The sequence below is a fragment of the Manis javanica genome, chromosome 2, assembly GCF_040802235.1.
Source record: "Manis javanica isolate MJ-LG chromosome 2, MJ_LKY, whole genome shotgun sequence".
NCBI lineage: Eukaryota > Metazoa > Chordata > Mammalia > Pholidota > Manidae > Manis > Manis javanica.
The window spans coordinates 209825443-209848740 of record NC_133157.1 but is presented as its reverse complement, the minus strand read 5'-3'; the positions used below and the strand labels follow the sequence as shown (position 1 = coordinate 209848740).

Here is a 23298-nt window from a genome sequence, read left to right as displayed (position 1 = left end):
AAGGATGTGATAGCTCCTGCATCCAAAAAAAATAAAAAGCTGAAAAGCTATTATTCCTCCTAAGGTTATTTACATTGCAATTACTATGATTTGATCATGAAATGTAATGCATTGGCTATTTGGGTGTTGGACTTTTTTACTGCTGGGGAAGTATATTAATTTCCTGTGATTGCTATAACAAATCATCACAAATTCAGTGGTTTAAATACACACAAATTCACTATTTTACAGTTTTGGAAATGAGAAGTCCAAAAAGTCAGCAGAGCTGTGTTCCTTCTGGAGGCTGTAGGGGAGAATCTGTTCCCTTTTGCCACTTCCAGAAGCCTTCCCTTATTTCTTGTCACTCTGACCTCTGCTCCAACTGTCACATCTCCACTGCCTTTGCCTCTGCCACTACTGCCTCCCTCTTATAAGTACCCTTGTGATTACATGGAGCCCGCACAGGTAATCCAGGATAATCTTCCCATCTCAAGATCCTTAACTAAATTGCATCTGCAAAGTCCATTTTGCCTTATGAGGTAATGTAGTTTCAGGTTTTAGGGGTTAAGACAGTACACCTTTGGGTGCCATTATTGTATCAACCAAAGGAATAATATGATGGGGTCTGTGAAATTAGATGATAAGACAGTGAACATTCAGGTTTGCTTCTCATTATTTTTGTTGGAACTTTAGGAATGAAATGGTTCTGTAGTCTTTCTGAAGGGCAGATTGCCAAAGCCACCAATTCCTAACATTCCTTAGTCTGACTTAGGAAAGCCAGATAAGATTGCATCTCATTGCACATATAGTTTTGAACACATTGTTTACCCACACGTTTAATTTGGATGGCAATTTCTGGGACGGGGCTTCAAACACTGCAGTTTCTGAGCTCTCTGGAATTTGAAAAGCAAATGTCTCTTGAAGCAGAAATGGCAGGGGCCCGAGTCAAAGACTTAAAAGGGTGGACGTTATTGTTTACATTTTCGTCATGATGATATAATGAATGCTACATATGGAACCCAATGAGCAGTTCTCTGCTTCCTGGTGTTTTGAGCGAGCACCCTTTTTCCTGTACTTCCCAACAGAGGGGGCAACTGAGCCCTGTGGGTTAACCTATGGTCTCTGAACTGCTGTTCTCAATCCTCAAACACTGGTCACCTGGGTGAAAATGAGACCAACCAGTACTTTAGCTAGCGTCTTGTATTTTGTAAGTCAAACTCTGTCACCAATTCCTACTCTGAAGGGCATATTATTTGGATTCTTCCTGTACACATAGGTTTGACCCACTACCATTTCCTCCTTCAAATTTCTGCTTTTGTCAGTTATTCACTGAATTAGGATCTTTTCTATTCATTATGGTCAAAATTTCAAAGATCTGTGTGTTACTAATGTAGTGGGCATGTATTCATTTCCACTATCCCCTCTCTACTGTTAAGAGTTTTTGTTTGATGTGTCCACAGTATACACAATATTTATTGATCAAAAAAACCCTCGAATTTAGCAGGTGCTTGCCTGTTTTACTGCTATAATTAACAAAATAATGGTTTATTGGGATTACTATAATGTTTTCATTGTATTTACATTGCATTAATTGGACTTCGGAAGAATACAAGTTATTCAACACTTGGAATTATTAAAGACTATTTTGGAGGGGATTTATATTGTTGACTTTAAATGAATATTGTCCAGACTGGAAGAGGAAGCAAAATAGTTTAGTAAGTGAGAGCCTGAAGTGAAGATTAAAGAGATGACACTGGCATGGGACAGCCTTGGGCTCCAGTTTGTCTCTGTCACTACCACCTGTGTGATGTCATGTGTAAGTCAGACAATCCTGACTGACAGGAAACAACCCTCAGTTTCCACCTCTGTTAAATCAGGAGAATAGCAGTGTTATTCTTTCACAATGTTATGGAGAAAAACAATCTGCTGCAAGTCAAGGGCTTGATACATAGTAGACAGGCAATCAATATTTGTTGAATAAATGTTATGGTCAGGGTTCTGTTAACTTTATAGATATGATGACAAGAGTCTGTAAACACAGGATTCAAAGCACTTAGCTATGGGCTCTTATTGTTGGATAACATGAGACCAATACACACACACACACACAAGGGCAGCGTAGACCTTTTTGTTTCAACTCATCAGACAAAATGAGCTTCCGGCTACGCATTACATTGTCTGAAGTGTATGTAGGCTAGGCACCTTATAAAATATTCTTGGTATATACATCTGTCCATGCATAATAGAACATTATTTAAATAGTTGCAAAATACTGAATTGTCTGTGGACAAATTCTGCAAGAAATTGTTCCCAAAGACCTCACTAAAGATAGGCTGGATTTCTGCCTTTAGAAGTAACTCTGGGGCATTTGTGTGGAGCAGAAGAAAGCTATAACAAAGAGGCCCCTTGTGAGGGATTCCTCTATTTCCTAGATTCCCTTTGGGCCAACCCCACTTGTCAGCACCACCTTCATCTAAAATTTCATCTCCTTGAATTCCCACATTTTAAGAACTTGGACCCTTGAAATTGAGGCCAACGTTTCTCTTCCACAAGATGCAGCAGCTACCTGGAAGGGATGAAGGATACCAGACCTTTGCTTTACTCCTGCGGCCTCTCGTTCAGTTTTGGGGGGAAAGCCCTGACTTACCAGTTCTTTTAAGAACCTGGACGGCGTCCACCTAGCCCCGTTTTGGGGTTAGCTATGGAGAGCCGCCAGGGGCTCATTGCTCTTGCACTATTTGAAGCCAGCTATAGGCCCCTTCCCAACTCGCTCTTTATCAGAAAACCGACCCCCGTTCCTGAAACCGACGCTCTTGGGCCACCCGGGTTTACATTTTGGGGAAACCGGGTCATTCAACAGTGGCAGTGCAAACCCAAGCGCTTATCTTATTCATCCAGAGACTGCCGGCGAGATACCAAGCGCGTGGGCAAGAGGCCTGTTATCCAGGTAGCAGGTGGCATCATCTAGTTGCTCCGCCCCTCAGCGTGTAGAGGGCGGGGCTGGCTGCCAGCCTGGTGCCCCGTCCCTCCGGCTTCACGCCAGTGAGCGGAAGTGACGCAAGCCCAAAGCCATTTCCGGCGGGACGAAACTAGGAAGAAACTTGGAGCTGCCGTGGTGCCGCTGCCGCCCATCTGCGAGGCTTCTGTGCCCCGTGGCCCGGGCCGCGCCGAGCTGTCGGAAGCCCAGGCCATGGGGCAGCCCCGGCCTTTCGCAGTGTGAGGCGCGGGGACCCCCGCGGGCTCTCTTGACAAGTCGAGGGCCGGCAGGCGCGAGGAGTCGTTTTAGCCGCGGTCGCGGCCGCCGCCGGCCCGGGCTCCCGGCATCATGAACATAGACGTAGAGTTCCACATCCGCCACAACTATCCTTGGAGCAAGTTGCCGGCCAACGTGAGGCAGGTACGGCCGGAACCTGGGGCGGGGCTCCGCCCCTCGGTCACCTGCTCGCCTCGCCTGCGGGGCGGGGGCTGGCTCCCCCCTACCGACTGCGGTCCTTACCCCCACCAGGGTCTAGGGAAAACCCACCCGCAGTCCGGGAGTGAGGAGGGGACGGCCCTGGGGCCACCGGGCAGGATGGGGCCATTGCTAAATGGGGGGGAATAGTGCCCAGTGTACTCGCCTGGTTCCTTTACCTGCAGCGTCTTTTCCACCAGGCATTGGGTTGGGCGCTTGCGAAACTGATTTAAAACATGGCCATTGACCTCTAGAGCTTGAGGATAGTGAGAAATGGACGAGAAACGAATGAAGGCGTTACAGGGTGATAGCTGCTCATACGAACTTCCATTACAGTACATGTGGGCTTTCAGAGAAAGGAGTAAGAAATTGTCAGGAGCGTTGGGCAGGATGTGTAGGGCGTTTAAGTTGAGCCTAAAAGGACAAATAAAAGCGAGAGAGGAGGGAATAAAGATTTTCCATTTAAAAAAGCTTAGAGGAGTGAAAGAGCATGTTTTGAGAGTAGCTGGCGACTAATTATCACCGGAGTTGGAGGTGCGGATACATCGATGTGTTTGGAGGTGGAGCTTTGTGAGTCCCAGGAGGTTGGTAGCAGATGAGGCTGGGACAGCATTCTGGGCGAGTTTTGAAAGCGCTTTCGCACTTTGTTTTTATTGGATTTTATCTTCTAGACAAGACGGGTTTAGAGATGTTTCAACCAGAAAGTGACATAAAATTTTTGTCAGAGCGTGCTTGAGTGTCATTTTTACTTGGCTGTTTAACAAGTATTTATTGAACAGCTACTGCGTGCTTTGCGGCCTTGTAGATATGGGTAACTTGCAGCAGTCAGTAAGACAAAGACCCCGCCTTCATGGAACTTACATGTTAGTAAAGAAAGATAGTTAACAAATGAATAAATACACATGACAGGTGGCGTTATATCTTAGGAAAGTAAGTGATACATGCATAAGGCATTGTTTCTCTGGTCATAGATTAACCTTCAGGTTCCTCCCATTGTACAGGTTGAGAGTGAGATTGTTATTTTCCATTGCTGCTGGGCAGTTACATTTGGAAAGTTTGGGTAGTGGTGGCATAAGGATTACTTTGCATACTTATTACTGAGCTTGTGGGCTTAGTTCTAGGAAATGAATAATTGAAGGTTCTGGAAGTGCATCATGTGGCAGAGAAAATGCTTTCACTTTAAGATACAAAAAACACCCCAAGAAAATAGATAAATTTTAGGAAGTCAGAATTCTTGGTTGTCAGTGGCTACCTAAGTGGAAGAACAAAGCCCTAACCTGAAGGAGTAAGTTTCTTTTGTTAAGCTTGAATGAGGGCTTTGGCATTTTTGTTCTTAAGGGTTGTGTGGCATGTCTGAAAACAACTGGGAGAAACAACAATACTTCTCTTCTTTGTTTCCATTTTTTCTCTGTCCTTTTCACATAAATACATGTAGTAATATGGAAGGAAGATGGATGATTTGATATTGTCCAACATGAAAATTGATCTTAATTAGTATTGGCAAAAGCATTTCTAAACTTTAGTCACAACTATTAAAAATAATTACAGTGTTATGGCTAAGTGCCAATGGTGACATTAAATTATTATTTTCTGTTTTTTTTTATTTTGGTAAAATCACTTAAAAGAATGGTCATTTTGGTTTAGGATGAGCTTCCACTTGTAGAAGGTGTTGCAAAGGCCATCTGTACAAGTTACTTCCATAGACTTTCTCTAGCTTTGCCAGAGTTTCCCCTGGTCAAGTTACCCCTTGGTTTACTACATCAGTGTTCTGTCTGGTCTCTTGCCCTCAGTATAGGACTCTGCCATCCATTCTTCACACTTTATTGGGTAGAGGTTTCTAAAATGCAAACCCAGTCTTACACTGTCTCCTCTAGATTACTTGTAGCTTCTTGAATCTCAGGGACTGACTCTTGGAGAAGTCAACTTTTTTAAACCTGGAGTAATTGACCCTCAGATGTGCAGGCACAGCACTGTTTCACACCCATAGATACAACTTATCCCATTAGGTTGCATTTTCAGTTACTTTGTCTTGCTTTTGTATTTTGAGCACCTGTCAAATAATTGGCTCTTAATACATATTTTTGGAGTGAGTGAGTGATGGTATCAGTCTGAGATTTCTTCCAGGAGCTAAAGCTCAAACATTTTAAAAGTGGGGAATATTCCTTGTATGGAAAGAATTTGTTTTTTGGCATTATATATACTAAGTACTTTGATAGAGTTTCCAGGTAAGTTTTGATACATTTAATTTGGAAATAACTCATTTCCCAGTTCTGAAAGGTGGGGGAAGGTGATTCAGGATTTTTTTAAAATGTATTTTAAGCCAGTAGTTTTTATGTGGATGAGATGAAACATTTCTATGTGAAATGGGCTATGATGGACTTTAAAAAAATACATTTTGGGATTTTTCTGTAGTTTAGCAGTGTCTTGTATTCCTTGTTCACAGTAATTCTTAGTTGTTTTAAGGGAGATCTTATGGGAGGTTCTTAATAATCCAAGAAGGGTCAACTTTAAAGTTCTGTTTTGTTTTGTTTTGTTTTGGTGAAATGCACAATGTAATTGCAGTTTGTAGAAGCAGACACTTTAGAAAAAAATGCTTTATGCTTTTGACATGATCTGGTGCACAATGGGTATTTTTCAGCCAGGGCCTATGTTGTGCTTTCATCTGTTATAGTTACTTTTATATGCATCCCGAATTCATTTGTCAGACTGGTCAGTATTTCTGCAGGGTCAGCACTGTCTGAAAGTAAAATGACCTTTCTTTGTGTGCCTTTAAAACAGTGGTAACTTTTAAAATGTGAATGGTGAGAAATTTGGGATAGGAGTAGGAGAGAAGCCAAAGAATCTTGTGAACAAAGCGATTATATTTTATGTATTGGGGTAGTGAAGAGTGAAATCAACTTTTAATGTAGTTTTAAGATATTTGTGGGCACAGACATGGATTGATCAGGACCAGTCATTAGTTACTGCCTAGCAGCGTAGGCTTAGATGTTTAATTACTGTATTCTCTAGTTATATTAAACATATAGGCTTTTATTTATTTATTTTTGTATGAGTGGCTGGATTTACACTTTTTATTCAGGAGTTAGCAGGAAAGAAATTTGAAAGGGGGAGAGTTGTTGTAAGTTAGGATAAATTAAGGGATTTATTTGAAGCAGAAGACAAAACATCAGGTTTGGACGTTGCCAAGATTTTAGTAAACTTGTACTCTCTGTAAGTGTGCATGTGTGTGTTTTTTTGTTCCTTGAGAAAGAGACTTTTACTTGGCATTTGAGCTAGAGGAAACTCTTTAAAAGTTTTACAGAAAACTAATATTTTGAATCCCCTAAATATCTTCATTACTGACTCTGGCTTTGGTGCTATACAGGGGGATGGTAGTTTCTCTACAATGGACTTTACTCCCAACTACCTCTGTTAAAATGAATGGAGATAATTTAGGCACATACATCCCTGCAGTCTTGTAAATCATGATTTAACCTGTGATAAACTAACATTCAGATACAGGAAGAAAGATTTTTACTCTTATACATCATGCCCCATTTTTCTCAAAATGTAACCCACCACAGGCACAGTTATGGGCCAGTTTATTTAGATGTGCATTTTACCCATCTTGTGACGATTGCCTTAAGTGAAAGTATGTGTATAGTCATTTACCTTGGCTTTCAAAACCTGTGAATAAGAGTAATGGAATCCTCTGATCTTGCTGTCAGTCATTAGTTTCCTAAGATGTCTAATTTCATTTTATAGCATGTTGGAAAGATCATACCTAGTAATTAGAAGGGGGATAGTGGTCATAAATTAAGTGTAGGGTCGCACATTGATGATACTCAGGCAGATTTACTCTTTGCTTTCTTGAGAACCCAACTTTGAACTTAAAACACTGAAGCTCAGCTAGAAAGCTTTTTGACCATTAAAAGGAAAATCAGAATTCTAAAATTGTCTAAATGTTTTCTAATGAGGCAATAAAGAGATGATGATAAGTAATCTCATTAGAGGTACATTTACAATGTACATTCTCCAGAAATCTTAATTTTTAATAATCATAGTCTTCAGCTATAAGTAATTATCAGACAGGAACCTGTTCTTAGTTGCCATTCTTAAATTTAAATAAATGTAGGTGTAAAAAGCCATGCATCTGTTCAATACACCCAAATGGTGAGAGTCAGGAAGGAAATCTTCATAAGTAGAACTTAGTTTTTGGTAACTTAAGTGAAGTTATGCTCTCCGACTGCTCTTTTATTTGATACTAAATATGTCAGATAATTTCAGAAAGTTCTTTCATAAAGGCAGACTAAAAATAAACACATTGAATTTTTACTTTAAAACCATAGCAGGAAAGTAAATAAAATTTAAGAAAATATTCTTACTCAGATCAATTTAGAAGTGCCAAGATAAAATTAGGGGGCATGGATTTGAAACTTTATGGGGAAAAAGTACCGTTTAGTTTAGAAGCTATTTTTAAATCTATTTGAAATCTTTTTTTTTAGAGTCTTGGAAATTCACAGAGAGAATATGAAAAGCAGGTTGTCCTGTACAGTATCCGCAATCAGTTACGATACAGAAATAACTTAGGTAAGTGGAGACATTTTTGCACATAGGTGGAAATGACTATCATTTTCATAAGTCTGTCCTAACTTTTCAATACCTATTTCATAATACTGCTGTTAGTCCTTGTACAGACTTGAAGAAACCCTGTACTGACCCACTCCACCTTCCAGTATGCATTAGCAAGGACTTTTTAATTCTGATGAAAATGAATTTTTAAAGAGGATTGCGTATAGCCTTCTTTCATCTATAGAATAATAATTGTTCAGATGTCCTCTTTTCACTTTAAATAAGAAGTATGTTATTAGTTTTTAATAATTTTTTTGTTTTTGTCTCCATAAATTTTCCAGATAAAGGAACTTCAGTGAAAACTTTCTGTAGTAATTGAAACAAGTTTAAACATACTTGGTTCCATCATTTTTGTTCCTCCTTTTTTTAAATGTTTGCTGTTTACTTGTCAGATTTCTTTGATTAGTCTGTTCTGTTGCCCTGCTAGACTTCCCTCCCATGTGTTTCTCTTTATTTTAAGCACAGTATTTGAGAGATTGTTTTCTATTTGGACATATTCCGTGAAAGTCAGAAGTCTTTTAACATTTAAAGAACAAAACCCAGCAAATAATTTTAAAAATAAACTTGACTTGATTGAAAACTACTATTCAGTTTGGCTATCTTGTAAAATAATACATTAACAGATTTAATGAATTATAGCTCAGGTTCTGCACATTTTGGGGGGACGTTCCATGCTTGCTTTCTGATGTAGTAAGAATTATTTCTCTGCTTATCTGTACTATTACAAATTTTTACCTATGTAATTTGAAGTCTGTTTCTTGTTGTATAATTGTTTCTTTCTTCCAGTTTAGATCATTTCACTTATTCTCTTTCAACTATATACTTTTCTTTTCAATTAATATTCGTTTGTAAAGTATTTCTTAAAGCATCTATAATTATACATAACTATAAAACACCTGAAAAAAACTGGATAATTTCCTTCTTTCTCCAGTTAAACATGTCAAGAAAGATGAACGCAAATACTATGAGGAACTACTAAAATACAGTCGAGATCATCTCATGCTGTACCCTTACCATTTATCAGATATTATGGTGAAGGGCCTGAGGATAACACCATTTTCATATTATACAGGGATTATGGAGGTGAGTTTACAGTGTATGCGATCCATTAGGAATGGCCTGGGACTACATGTCAGGGACACTTTTCAGTGGATGATCAGCTCGGTACCTCTCAGTAGACATTGTTTCTGAGTTTTTAGGGTAAAACAGCTGATGGGAACAAGTTTTAGCCATACTTGTACATGAAGTTGTGATTATCAGTGTTTTCACAGTAGAAAACTATCTGTTTTTATTCTCTGTTCTTGAAGGCATTGTTGATCCTTTGTGCCATTACGGTGTTAATCAGTCATTTGTTTTAGCAGAATCTGTATAAACATAACTACTTTTAACATGTGATTGAGGTTGAAAATGAGGGTGACAGAATTGGACATTAAGCTCAGAGAAACTTAATGCATTTAAAACTATTCACTAACCATAGAAAGAATAAATGATGATATAGACCCAACACTGTGTAATACATGTCAGAAAAAGAGAAATGTATTTGTAGTCCTGGCTGCTACTCTCTTTCTGTAATTGTTTACTTTTAGGTGTTAGTCTTTTTCCAGAGGAGCTCTTAGGCTTGGGTTGAATAACTTTAAATACTAGTTATATATTGTTTTTAAGTGAGCTTTATGTAAAGATTGGCAATATTTATATAGTATCCATTTGCCACTTAATTATGTTTGAGTGCTATTGTTTGGGCTCACCAGCCACTTTCAGAACAGGGAGAAGCCTGAAACCAAAGGAGCTGGGGGACCTGCAGAAGCAGTGAGGTTTGCTCCCTTTATGCTGGGGCTTCCTGTAGAGGAGCTCCCTTTGCCTCTCTCCTTAAGCTGCTTCTTCACGGGTACTTCTCCTGTCCCATGTCTTCTGTGTGCCTGTTTGGGAGGAAATACTAGAGTAAACCTCGAGGCCTGACAGCCCTGTTTTCTGTCAGCCTCGTTTCCCTAGAACCAGGGAGGCATAATGAAGGCAGCTGCTCAACAGTAGGTAGGACAGTTGCTGCTGTCCTTTTGATTACTCTGCTGGTGTCCACAAGTCCGGGGAGATCTTGGAGGGAAGTTTTGTTTTCTTTACCAGTTCAGTTATGTCCATGTGCTTGCTGCTGTCTGGTTTCTATTCTTACACCACTGGGTGTAGTTCCTGGGTTGAAAATGGGTCTTCTCCCCACAGTAAACAGTTGGCTTGTTACTGGAGAAACAGGGATGTTGGAAGAAACTGGATACTGAATCTAACTCCACTGCTGATTGAGATTCATAGGAACAAAGATGACTAAGTAGTTAAAATCTCTGTTGGCAGTGCGTGTGTTAGAGGTGTATCGATGGAGCTGTGACACTTTATGGTCTTCTCTCAGGGTAGGAGTCTAGGATCAGGTGTGAAGTATGAAGACACTGGAACCATGAGCTCTAAAAGAGGTATTCCTTGCATAGCTTCCACAGGGCAGAGGTTATAGGGCATATGTCTGGGATTCACCGAGAAGCCTAGATTCTGTGAGAAGCCTAGACCTGAAAGACTGATTTTTGGTTATTAGGTTGGGACCACATGATAAGTGGTACAATGTGGCATGCATACTTAGGTTGCCAAACTCCGATCTCTGTGCCTCGTGTAATAACTATTGTTATTCTCTTTGGCTGTAGTAATATCTGTTTACACATGTGTTTTTATCTAAGGACATTTTGCATTTAAAATTTAAAATTTTTAATTTTTTCTTTTTGAAAGGACATTATGAACAGTGAGAAAAGTTATGATTCGTTGCCCAATTTTACTGCTGCTGACTGTAAGTATTTAATTATGCTGAAGGAAGCAATGTTTACAGTGTCTTTGAGCATGCATGCTATATTGTCTGTCAGGCTTGTGTTTTTAACCCAAAACACTTGAAAGATAAGAATAGCAGGCAGCATTATTGATAGGAATTTTATGAGGTGATACAAGTAAAGTGTAAAATTTAGTCTAAATGTCTAAAAGAGGAATATTTTTGACTGAGAGTCAGAAAAATGGGACTAGTCTATGTATTTTTAAAGAATGAAGTTTTTTCTTATACTTGGGCTGTAGTATATGCCAAATGAGGGAAGAAAATTTGTGCACAATATTTTTGCAACATAATACACATAAGAATTTAAAAAGATAATTATTTTTAACACAGTTGTTACTAATCCAATTTTCTGGTGTTTTATTATTATTTTAATGAAGCATATATTTGAAACGTGACATAGTTCTGTTGTGTAAGAAGACACTTTTGCTGAGCAGTGCACCTTGACTTCCTGAAATTGGGAGGACTTCTCCATTTAAAAAATTTTCTCATGTATCATTTTCAAAAGTGTTGGCTTGAGTTAATTTCTCCCAGTTTGGTTTTTCTTTTATATTTTGTCTTAAGAATCTATTTAATTTGAAAATATTGTCAGTCAGTAATCAAAAGATGAACAGAAGCCAAGCTTTTTTTTTGTGAAAGACTTATGAGTATACTTATTAAACGAGAATGTATTAAACGTTTTTAAAGGGAAGCCCCTTTCTTTCAGGTCTAAGGCTTCTTGGCATAGGAAGAAACCAGTACATTGATCTGATGAATCAGTGTAGGTCATCAAAAGTAAGTTAGTTGTTTCCCTTTCATTCACTTTTCTTGTCTTCCTTATCACACAGTCAGATTAGTTTTTTAAGATGTAGAAATAATGAATTATAATTTCTTTGATAAATAAAATATGCTTAATGCAGAACAATAAAAAAACAGCTCCTTGGTATTTTCTAGGTGATAACTTCAGTGATTATTCATTTAAAGATATTTAAGGCATAAATCATTTAATTAATTTCAAAAATTAATTCTGCTCTGTTGGTCTTTTTACTTGCTTATTCCACTCCCAGGGTTCAGATAGTAGGTGAAATAAGCACACATTTTCCAAATGCAGTTTTACCTTCTGGGTTTCCTTTGAGTTTCCTGATTTATATCCAGATTTAGTCATTAGTATTTTGAAGTAATTTATTTTGAAATAATTCAAGAATGACTTTCTTCATTCACTATGTCTAGAATACTTCAGATTTTAAAACATAAGAATTTTAAAAGGTATTTATTTAGCATGTTAGAAGCAGTTTTATACTATGATCAGTTTAAAAAAAATAGTAATTTTAGGTTGATGGCAAATTATCATATGTTTGTACCATTGCAGAAGTTTTTCAGAAGGAAAACAGCCCGTGATCTGCTACCAGTAAAGCCGGTAGAAATTGCCATTGAGGCGTGGTGGGTGGTGCAGGCTGGATATATCACAGAAGATGATATAAAGGTAGATATCTTTAAAAGTTAGACATAAGATTCTTATTTTTAAAAGCATTTTATTATTTTTAATTGTAGTTCCTTTATATATAAAGTAACACTATTTGGTTTACCTGAAGAAAATTAAACTTAAATTCAAAATTTTAAATGATCTTAGTAGGCTAGAATATCAGTGGGTTTCAAAGATACTTGTTGATAATGAGGGAGACTTGACTTAAATAATCTGGGAATTTTGATTAGATTGAAGATTCATATAAAATGCCATGCCAGAGCCACCACCAGTGCTATTAGCTAATGCTTGCTGCTGAGCACTTGCTGTTCGGTAGGTGTGCTGGGTACTTTTTATATTGTCTCGTTTGCTTCTCATAACAACCTCAGAAGTATGTATCATTTGTACCCCATTTCACACGTGAGGAAAATGAGCACAGAAATGAAGTAATGGCTCAAGTCATAGTGATAGTAAAAAAGGTCCAGAATTTTAACCTGGGTGGTTGGCCATGGAACTGTGCTCTTAATCAGTCTGCTGAACTGCTGTACTAAAGTGGTAGGTACTTTGATAAGGTGATAGTGTCAAGATAAGGGAAACTATATTTCCAGTGGTCAGACTGCAATTGATACAAGCTTTATACATTTTAGAACGGATGCTAATTTAGAGGAAAGGGGTGGGGCAATGCATGAGGGGCCTAGAAACCAGGTCATATCTCTGTATGGTTGAAGGAATGTGAGTGAACATGTGGACTTTTTTTGGTTTGTGATTTACTTTTACTCCAGACGACAGATTAAATTCAGTGAGTGTAAGGCTTGGCTCAGGAATTTTGATTGTATAAGAACTCCCTAACAGAGCTGTCAAACTGTGTCATAAGATAGTGAACTTCCAGTCACTGATAATATTCATGTGGAGTTTGAATAAATTTCTGATTTGAGATTTAGAATCAGCAAATGTATCTGATTCTAATTCAAAGAAGGTGAGTAAATACTAATACTTATTAGTGCATACATATTGCTCACTAGCAAATATTGGTACTTCTAGTTACTTTGTTTTCTGTATTCTGTTGGTAATGTTGTACCTTAACTGTTGGTTATATGCACAGCTTTTTTGTTTAATTTTAGAGTAATAAAAGAAAAAAATATGTAGTACATTTAACTAGTGACATATAATCATTGCTTTAAACATGAATAGATTTCAGGAGACTTAAGAATTAGTTAATTTGGACAGACCTTAATTGAAAATATTTTGTGTTTTTAGATATGCACTTTGCCTGAGAAATGCGCTATTGATAAGATCATTGATGCAGGCCCTCAACTCGCTGGATCGCTAGATTACAATGTAGTACATAGTAAGTGGTTAGTAGAAATAGTCTTTTGTCAACATAAAAACTTGTTTAAACCATCAACAGTTGAGTTTTATCAATTAGGTATACATAGTGCTGTTTCCTAAGGTATGTTATTGTTTGAAATGTGATTAGTCCATTATTTTCTAGTGTAGCTATAATTAGTCATATATACTAGAAATTTATATAAATGAGTGATAAGATAAATTTTATAGTTTTGAGCATAAGAAGGAAACAGATTTGAAAACTTTAACATAATTCTTTTCTATTTTTTCTTCACATAGCATTCAGTTGTAAGAATCTTTACAGAACAGCAGGAATCAGTTTTTAAAAAGAATGTTGCTACTGTCTACTATTCTATCTGTAACAAGGTACTTTTGCTTCTATAGGTTTATATAACAAAGGGTTTATTTATCTGGATGTACCAATATCTGATGACAGTTGTATAGCAGGTAAGTATGTGCTAATATTTTTCAATGTTTTCTGAATGGTCACTAGGTGCTGGGCACTATATATATCACCCTAATAAGTTAGACACACATTCTAGGATCTTTGAAGTTAGAATTTTTCAAAGAAAGGCATTTCTTTTTCATTACAGTGTAACACATGATGTATTTGTTACTTTCATCTTCATGTTATTTGTTGTATGCGCTATATTAAAGATAACAGAAATCCAAGTAAATTTCTCACAATCCTAAGTCAAAGTAATGTTTTTATAAATTTATGTCACCTTGTTCAGTGCATATGTTTTTACATATATTCAGTAAAATCATAGAATTATGTTTTCCATTTTCACTCAACATATCTGTGTCTTAAGTTTCCATGTCACTACTGTCCTTGTCTTTTTCTCTTCCTTCCTCTTTGACTCCTCTTTCCTCTCTTTGACTCACTCCCTAAGTTAAACCAATATTAAGACCCTTGTTTATGTCTTTCTATACCTTACTGATGTATCAATTTATTAAAACATCCCCCTATTGCTGGTTATTTAGATTATTTACAGTTTTTGCTACAATAGTGAAATAGTGATTTGGTATACATCCTTGAACACAGAGTGGAGATTTTTTACTATAGGTTAGATTCTTACCAATTTGTAGAAGTACTTCCTGTATTTAGGTTTTGTGTTGCAAGTGTATTTTCTAGCATATTTTTAGCTATTGTTCCTGTTTGTTTTATCTTTTACCATTTAATATTTGTATAATTAAATGTATAGTTTCAAAAATTTCTGGGGAATGATCTATTAATAATTGAGTTGTGATAAGCCTTATTATAGAAATACTCTCTCATTGCAGTGTTGAATCTTAAACATTTATCTGGCTCTTAGTGTGTCCTGACCTTTATTTGTGTTAGTATGTGTTTGTGGCTCTTTAATAATTGTATTTTTAACCATGTGCACACATGTATTCTGTTTTAAGCTTGGAAAGACAGCTAAAAAAGTAAATAGTAATTCTGGTTTGTATAATTAGTGATACAACAAATAAAATACTAGCTTGACAGTTTGAAAGGTTTTGATAAGGAAATGATTTCAGAAAGACAGAGGTGGTAATGTTTTCCTATCACCATTGGACAGTATATGAAAGCATTACCCTAATCCCCCTCTCAGCTGATAAACTGATGTTGACTCACTTGAGAATCCCCTAAAAAGCCTGGGTTTTGATTAGTTCATGTTTGAGCATTGACTTAGATTAGTGCAAGGTTCATTTGAAAAATTTCGTCAGGGAAGGGCCAGATGGATGGCTACTCTATGGCAGTGGTGTGTCCTGTATGCTTCACCTAGTATCTGGAAATTTTGGGTGGAACAGACAGACATACGGTATCACAACTGGTGATTTCACTCGCCTTATCACCATATTACCTCTGGTGTTCCCTAAATTGGAGTAACCCATGAAAGGAAAGTCCTTTGACAACGTGGGAGCCATCAATTTCAACACAAAAAATCACCTGGAAGTGATTTCAAAGGAAGCATTTATTGTATTTCAGCGAAACACAAGCACTGTGGGTGGTTAAACAAATAAGTAGATGAGAGAAGTAGTTTGAAGCAGATAATAATGAATGGGTCTGTTGTTAACTAAAATATATTTATACAGGCATACAACAGCAATTGTGGGTTTGGTTCCCAGAGCATTACAATAAAGTGAATATTGCAATAAAACGAGTCAAATTTTTTCTTTTTTGGTTTCTCAGTGCATATAAAAATTAATTTATACTATACTGTAGTCTATTAAGTGTGTAGTAGCATTATATCTAAGGAAAGAATGGTCATACCTTAATTTAAAAATACTTTATTGTTAAACAAAGCTGACCATCATCTGAACTTTTAGTGGGTCACAATCTTTTTTGCTGGTGGAGGGTCTTGCCTCCCTCTTGATGGCTGCTGACTGGTGATTGCTGAAGGTTGGGGGTGGTTGTAGCAATTTCTTCAAATAAGAATAACGTTTGCCACACTGACGGACTCTTCTTTACACGAATGATTTCTCTGTGTGTGTCATACTGTTCCATAGCATTTTTACCCACAGAACTTCTTTCAAAATAGGAGTCAATCCTCCCAAACACTACTGTTGCATTATCTACTAAGTTTATGTAATGTAAATCCTTTGCTGTCATTTCAACAGTCTTCACCGCATGTTTTCACTGCAGGTAGATTCCATCTCGAGACCACTTCTTTGCTGAACTCATCCATTAAAGTTTTATCATGAGATTGCAGCAAGTTCAGTCACATCTTCAGGCTCCATTTCTAATTTGATATCCACTAACTGTGCGTTTACTTCCTCCACTGAAGTGTTGAACCGCTCTAGGTCATCCCTGAGGGTTGGAATCAGTTTCTTCCAAAGTCCTAGTAATGTTGACCTTTTGAAGTCTTTCCATGAGATGCACATGTTCTCAGTGGCATCTAGTGATTCCTTTCAAGAAGGTTTTCAATTTACTTTTCTCATCCATCAGGAGTCAGTTTATGGTAGCTATGGCCTTATGAAATGTATTTCTTAAATAGTAAGACTTGAAAGTTAAAATTATTCCTTGACTTATTGGGCTGCAGAATGGATATAATGCTAGTTAGCTTGGAAACACATTAATCTTCGTGAACATCTACATCAAATCTCTTGTATTACCCAGATACTAGGTGAAGCATACAGGACACACCACTGCCGTAGAGTAGCCATCCATCTGGCCCTTCCCTGATGAAATCTTTCAATGAACCTTGCACTAATCTGAGTCAATGCTCAAACATGAACTAATCAAAACCCAGGCTTTTTAGGGGATTTTCAAGTGAGTCAACATCAGTTTATCAGCTGAGAGGGGGATTAGGGTAATGCTTTCATATACTGTCCAATGGTGATAGGAAAACATTACCACCTCTGTCTTTCTGAAATCATTTCCGTATTAAAACCTTTCCAACTGTCAAGCTAGTATTTTATTTGTTGTATCACCAATTATACAAACTAGAATTACTATTTACTTTTTTAGCTGTCTTCCCAATGAGCAGTAGTATTTTGAAAGTTACCATTTTTTCTAAGCAGACTGTCTCAACAGTGGGCTTAAAATATTCAGTAAACCATGTTGTAAACAGATATGCTATTGTCCAGGCTTTGTTGTCCCACGCAGAGCACAGGCAGAGTAGATGTAGCTGGGTTTTAAGGGTTCTAGGATTTGGGGAATGGTAAATGAGCATTGGTTTCAGCTTAAAGTCACTCGCTACATTAGCCTCTAACAAGAGAGTCAGCTTGTCCTTGGAAACTTTGAAGCCCAGGCATTGAGCTCTCTAGCTCTTTACTTCTATGGAAGTCATAGATGGCACCTTCTTTAAATAGAAGTCTGTGTGTATGCCACCTTCGTTAATTACCTTAATTAGATCTCGATGTCCTTCTGCAGCTTTTACATCAGCGCTTGCTGCTTACCTTGCCCTTTTGTGCTATGGAGACAGCTGTTTTCCATAAACCTCCTGAGCCAATCTCTGCGAGCTTCAGACTTTTCCTTCCCACCTCTCTCAGCCTTCATAGAATTGAACAGAGGGCTTGCTCTGGATTAGGCTTTGGCTAAGGGAATGTGCTGGTTTCATCTTCCGTCCAGACTGTAACTTTCTCCATACCAGCAAGAAGGTTGTTTTGCTTTCTCATCATTGGTGTGTACACTGGAATAACACTTTTAATTTGCTTCTAAGAACTTTCCCTTTGCATTCACAACTTGGCTAACTGGTGCAAGAGCCCTAGTTTTTGGCCTCAGTTGGTTTTTGACATGCCTTCTTCACCAAGCTTAATCATTTCTGGCTTTTGATTTAAGTGAGATGTGTGACTCTTCCTTTCACTTTAACACTTAGAGGCCTTTGTAGGGTTATTAATTGGTCTGATTTTGGTATTACTGTGTCTTCTTAAGAATAGAGAGGCCTGAAGAAAGGGAGTTGATGAACGGCCAATTGGTGGAGCAGTCAGAACACACATCAAGTTCACTGTTTTATTTGGGCATGGTTTGTGGCATACTATATCAGTTATAACAGTAACATTAAAGATCACTGATCACAGATTACCAGAGCAAATACAACAATAACAAAGAAAAATTTTGAGAATTACCAAAGTGGGACACAAAGGCAAAGTAAGCATTTTTCTGAATGCTATTGGTTATCCAAATAGAAGAATATCAAGTTGGACCTAGTTCAGATCGAATACTGAAATAAGGTCCAGCCTGCAAGTCTGAATATGACAGCATTTCCTTTGTCTCCATAATGTTGAGAGTTCCATGGAGATCAAATTACTCTTTGTAGAATTTGTGCTTTAACTTCAGTCTTGTCTGTGTAGACAAGAGTTATATACGGTCTAACCTCTGAGAGTTTTAGAAAACTTTCTGTGGAGTGGGAAACACTGAATTCAGTCCCTAAGGTAGAGGTTTCTTTCTGAATTTGTATTTGAATTATACTTTCTTGTTTTGTAAAGTGTCACTGAGAAAAGTCTATTTTGTTTTAGTTCCTCCTCTTGAAGGATTTGTAATGAATCGAGTGCAAGGTGATTATTTTGAAACTCTGCTTTATAAGATATTTGTTTCAATAGACGAGCATACTAATGTTGCAGAGGTAAGTGTGACAACATCTTATGAAAGAACCTCAAGATTATAAGTTTGTGTAAAGTTGTTAAAATTATTTAATGATATTTAAAAATTTTTCAGAATCTCTATTTGGGTATATCAAAGACCATTAATATATTTAACTCACTATTCTTAAGTTATTTTTCACATATGTATATTACATGTTTTTTAGTTAATTTATAAATTGATAAATAACATTTTATATGACTTTATAGTAAAAGAGTTGTAGACTATTGATTGATACAGGAATTTTCTTATTTTAAGTGACACAAAATTAAAGAGTAAGGAATCTTAAATTATAGTCACTACCTGGATTCACACTATTCTAAGCATCTTGGAGATATGGAAAGAACATTTCAAAATTAATCTTTCAGTTACTCATAATTTAAAATTTTACTGCTTATGGTTAAATTGTCTATTATAGCTGCATACTATGTTGATAATTCTAAGAAAATAAAATCAATGTTTTTTTCCAGCTTGCAAATGTCCTTGAGATAGACTTATCCCTGGTTAAGGTAGGTAATTTTTATACCCTTTTTACTTATAATGTGAATACTGAATGGAGTTTATTACAGATTTTTGTCTTGATAAGCTACTGAGAAACAGAAGCAGTGAGATTCTTCCTAGCTGTTGGGAGTGTGCGCAGGAAAGAGGGTGCTCGCAAAGATAGAAAAAAGCATGATAAAGGCCCTGAGTCCATATTCCACTTCGTGGAGTGTAAGCCAGCACTCAGCTTCTGTGAAAAGCCAAAAGCAGCCTGATCAGTATCTCCTAATGGAGTCAGTTAAAGCAATAGATCTAGGGAGCGCCAGGAGAATTGGATACATTCCCTCTCCTACATAAATGGTAGGACCTTAGGGAAAGAAGAAGCCTGCTGAAATTTTTTTTTGTACTTAAAGGATGAAAATGTTTGAGGATCATTAATAAGCATTAGTCTCTGACAGTATTTTATCTCTACATATGTTCTGACATCTAGTTTATTTTAAATGCTAATTTCCTTTATATTCTTTTAGAACGCTGTTTCAATGTATTGCCGATTGGGCTTTGCCCATAAGAAGGGACAAGTAATAAATTTGGATCAACTTCATTCATCCTGGAGGAATGTTCCATCCGTAAACAGATTAAAGTAACTAATTTTTCAGTATAAGATATTAGTGTTTCCTTTTGAAAAAATACTTTTACATACAAAAATTTTATTCAGCCTGTCAGTTGAGGTGAACCCTATAAGTGTTTTTTAGTCTTTCATGTGTGATGAATCTCTTTTAGAATAGGATGAAAATTAAGAACCCTTTCCCCAGAGAAAAGTGCATAGATTATTTTATGTATAATTTTGAGGGTTTCTCAAGTTCTGTGAAGCCTATCCACGGGTCTTAGTTAAGAACCATTGCTTTGTGGGGGCAGAGCATTTTTGGGCTACATCTCAATTTTGGACATGAATGTTAAGACTGGATTTAAGTTTGACTTCAGTAGCTATTTTATATATTTTCTTTTAAATTGAAGTATCATTGATATACAGTCTTATATGGTTTCAAGTATACAACACAGTGGTTCAACAGTTACTCATATTATTAAATCTTTACTCCCATTAGTGCCGTTACTATCTGTCAACATAGGAAGATGTTACAGAATACTGGCAGTCCCCGTGATAGCTGTACTTACCATCCCTGTGACCATCTTATATTATGATTGAGAATTTTTGTGCCTTTTTATCCCCTCTGCCTTTTGGCCATCTGTATTTTTTTCTCTGGAAAAATGTTCAGGTCCTCTGCCCATTTTTTTAATTGGGTTATTTGTTTTTTTGGTGTTGAGGTATATTGAGTTATTTATATATTTTGGGTGTAAACCCTTTATCAGGTAAATCATTTACAAATATATTATTCCATCCTGTAAGTTGCCTTTTTCCTCTACTGGTAGTGTTCTTTGCTGTAGAGAAACTTTTTAGTTTGCTATAAGTCCCGCTTGTTCATTTTTTGTTTCCCTTACCTGAGGTAATATGTCCAGGAAAAAATTGTTCATGCTTAGTTCAAGAGATTTTTGCCTATGTTTTCTTTTGTGAGTTTATGGTTTCATGACCTGCATTCAGGTCTTTGATACATTTCAAGTTTACTTTTGTGTATGGAGTTAGGCAATAATCCAGTTTCATTCTCTGACATGTAGTCATTCATTTTTCCCAGCACCAGTTGTTGAAGAGGCTGTCTTTTCCCCATCGTATATTCATGGCTCCTTTATCATATATTAATTAATCATATATGTGTAGAGTTTATATCTGGGTTCTCTATTCTGTTCCATTGATCCATGGGTCTAGTGCCTGCACCGTACTATTTTAATTACTGTAGCTTTGTAGTATAGCTTGAGGTCAGGGAGTGTAATCCCCCCAGTTTTGTTCTTCCTTCTCAGAATTTCTTTGGCTATTTGGGGTCTTTGGAGGTTCCATATGCATATTAGAACGATTTGTTCTAGTTCATTGAGAAATGTTATTGGTATTTTGATAGGAATTGCATTGAATCTGTGAATTGCTTTTGGGCACTATGGTATCCATTGTGACTATTCCTCCTTCATTTCTGATTTGTTTGTGTCATCTCTTTTTTTCTTGGTAAGTCTGACTAGGGGTTTATCTGTTTAGTTTGTTTTCTCAAAGAACCAGCTCTTGGTTACATTGGTTTTTATCCTATTGTTTTATTCTTCTCTATTTTATTTATTTCTGCTCCAATCTTTATTATGTCCCTCCTTCTACTAACTTTGGGTTTCATTTGTTCTTCTTTTTCTAGTTTTTTTGATTGTGAGTTTAGACTGTTTATTTGGGATTGTTCTTATTTCTTGAGGTAGGCCTGAATTGCTATATACTTCCCTTTTTGAACTGCTTTTGCTGTATTCCACAGTCATTGGGCTGTTGAATTTTTGTCTTCATTTGTCTCCATGTACTGTTTGGTTTCAGTTTTAATTTGTTAATTGATCCATTGATTATTTAGAAGTATGTTGTTTAGCCTTCACATGTTTGTGGTCTTTTTTATTTTCCTTGTGTAATTTATTTCTAGTTTTATCCATTGTGGTCTTGAGAAGCTGCTTGATACAATTTTAGTCTTTTTGAATTTTTGAGGCTCTTTTTGTGGCCTAGTATGTAATCTATCCTGGAGAACGTTCCATGTACACTTGAGAAAAAAGGTGTATCCTGCTGCTTTTAGGCGGAATGTTCTGTAGATATCTGTTAAGTCCATCTGATCTAATGTATTGTTCAGTGCCTCTGTTTGTTTCTTTATTGTCTTTCTGGTTGATCAGTATGTTGATGTGTGTTTTGTGTTAGTTTCCTAACATGAATGCGTTGCAGCCTAGTTCCCCTTTAATTCTGTTAGTATTTGTTTTACATATTTAGGTGCTCTACTTAGGTGTGCATAGATACTTATAATGGTTATATCCTCTTGTTGTACTGATCCCTTAATTATTATGTAATGTCCTTTGTCTCTTGTTACTTTCTTTGTTTTAAAGTCTGTTTTGTCTGATAGAAGTACTTCTACTCCTGTTTTTTTCTCCCTATTATTTTCATGAAATATCTTTTTCTGTCCCCTAACTTTCAGTCTGTGTATGTCTTTGGGTGTGAAATGAGTGTCTTATAGGCACAATATAGATGGGTCTTATTTCTTTATCCATTCTGCCACTCTGTGTCCTTTGATTGGTGCATTCAGTCCATTTACTAAGCAAATTATTGCAAGGTACATTCTTGTTGCCATTTTATTAATTGTTTTCTGGTTGTTTTTGTAGCTCCTCTGGTTCCTTTCTTCCTGTCTTATACTCTTGTTATTTGTTTTCTTTAGTGGAGTGATTGGAGTTCTCTTTTTAAATTTTTTGTGTACCTGTCATAGGTTTTATGTTTGTGGTTAACTATTTAACAGTCTATATTAAGTTGATGGTTGCTCTTCTCAAACACATTCTTAAAGTACTCTTTCTTTTTCTGCATAAGATCATTTATATGATTTTTAAAAAAATGAATGTATTCTTTGTTAATAGGAGTACTTTAGATCCACAAAAGATGCTCCTATCATGGGATGGCGGGGAAAGTAGGAGTCCTGTACAAGAAGCTTCATCGGCTACTGACACTGATACAAATAGTCAAGAAGATCCAGGTTAGCAGTTACTCAGTTTAATTTAGAGTCTGTCTATAGATACACCATGTATTTACACATACACATGTGGAGTTAAGTCTCCAGACTTAGCTATGTTACAGTTTTAGATGTTATTCATTCAATATGTAGTCTTTGAGTATTTTCCCATATGTTGGGCACTCTGCTAGGTCTTAGGGGTATAAAATCAACAAGAATGTAGTATCTTCCTTTTAAGAATTAAGTTTAGGGAGGGAGAAGGCATTGGAACTACAAAAACCACAACAATGTGAGAGCGTTTTGGTACTTATGGGCAGCAAAGAGGAAGAACCCTTTTACTGCTTAGAGAGCTTTGGGAATCCTTTATGGAGATGATATTTGGGTGAAGAATGAATAGGAGCTTATAGGCTTGTGAGTGAGGGAAGGCCATAGCATGTGCTAAATAATAAGCACAAAGGGAAGTAA

At 36.8% G+C, this 23298-nt stretch overlaps 1 protein-coding gene across 1 annotated transcript in view; it reads left to right on the top strand.

Annotated features, from left to right (window-relative positions):
• Positions 1 to 3037: 3037 nt before the first annotated feature.
• Positions 3038 to 23298, top strand: part of FAM91A1 (family with sequence similarity 91 member A1) — a 44206-nt gene continuing 23945 nt past the window's right edge. Inside the window, exons 1-12 of the mRNA XM_073230096.1 lie at positions 3038 to 3376; positions 7915 to 7999; positions 8973 to 9124; positions 10799 to 10856; positions 11596 to 11663; positions 12238 to 12351; positions 13588 to 13678; positions 14062 to 14124; positions 18622 to 18728; positions 19216 to 19254; positions 19753 to 19865; positions 22742 to 22857. Of these exons, the coding sequence (XP_073086197.1) occupies positions 3305 to 3376; positions 7915 to 7999; positions 8973 to 9124; positions 10799 to 10856; positions 11596 to 11663; positions 12238 to 12351; positions 13588 to 13678; positions 14062 to 14124; positions 18622 to 18728; positions 19216 to 19254; positions 19753 to 19865; positions 22742 to 22857 (1078 nt within the window). The 5' untranslated portion in view covers positions 3038 to 3304. The remainder of the gene's footprint in view (positions 3377 to 7914; positions 8000 to 8972; positions 9125 to 10798; positions 10857 to 11595; positions 11664 to 12237; positions 12352 to 13587; positions 13679 to 14061; positions 14125 to 18621; positions 18729 to 19215; positions 19255 to 19752; positions 19866 to 22741; positions 22858 to 23298) is intronic.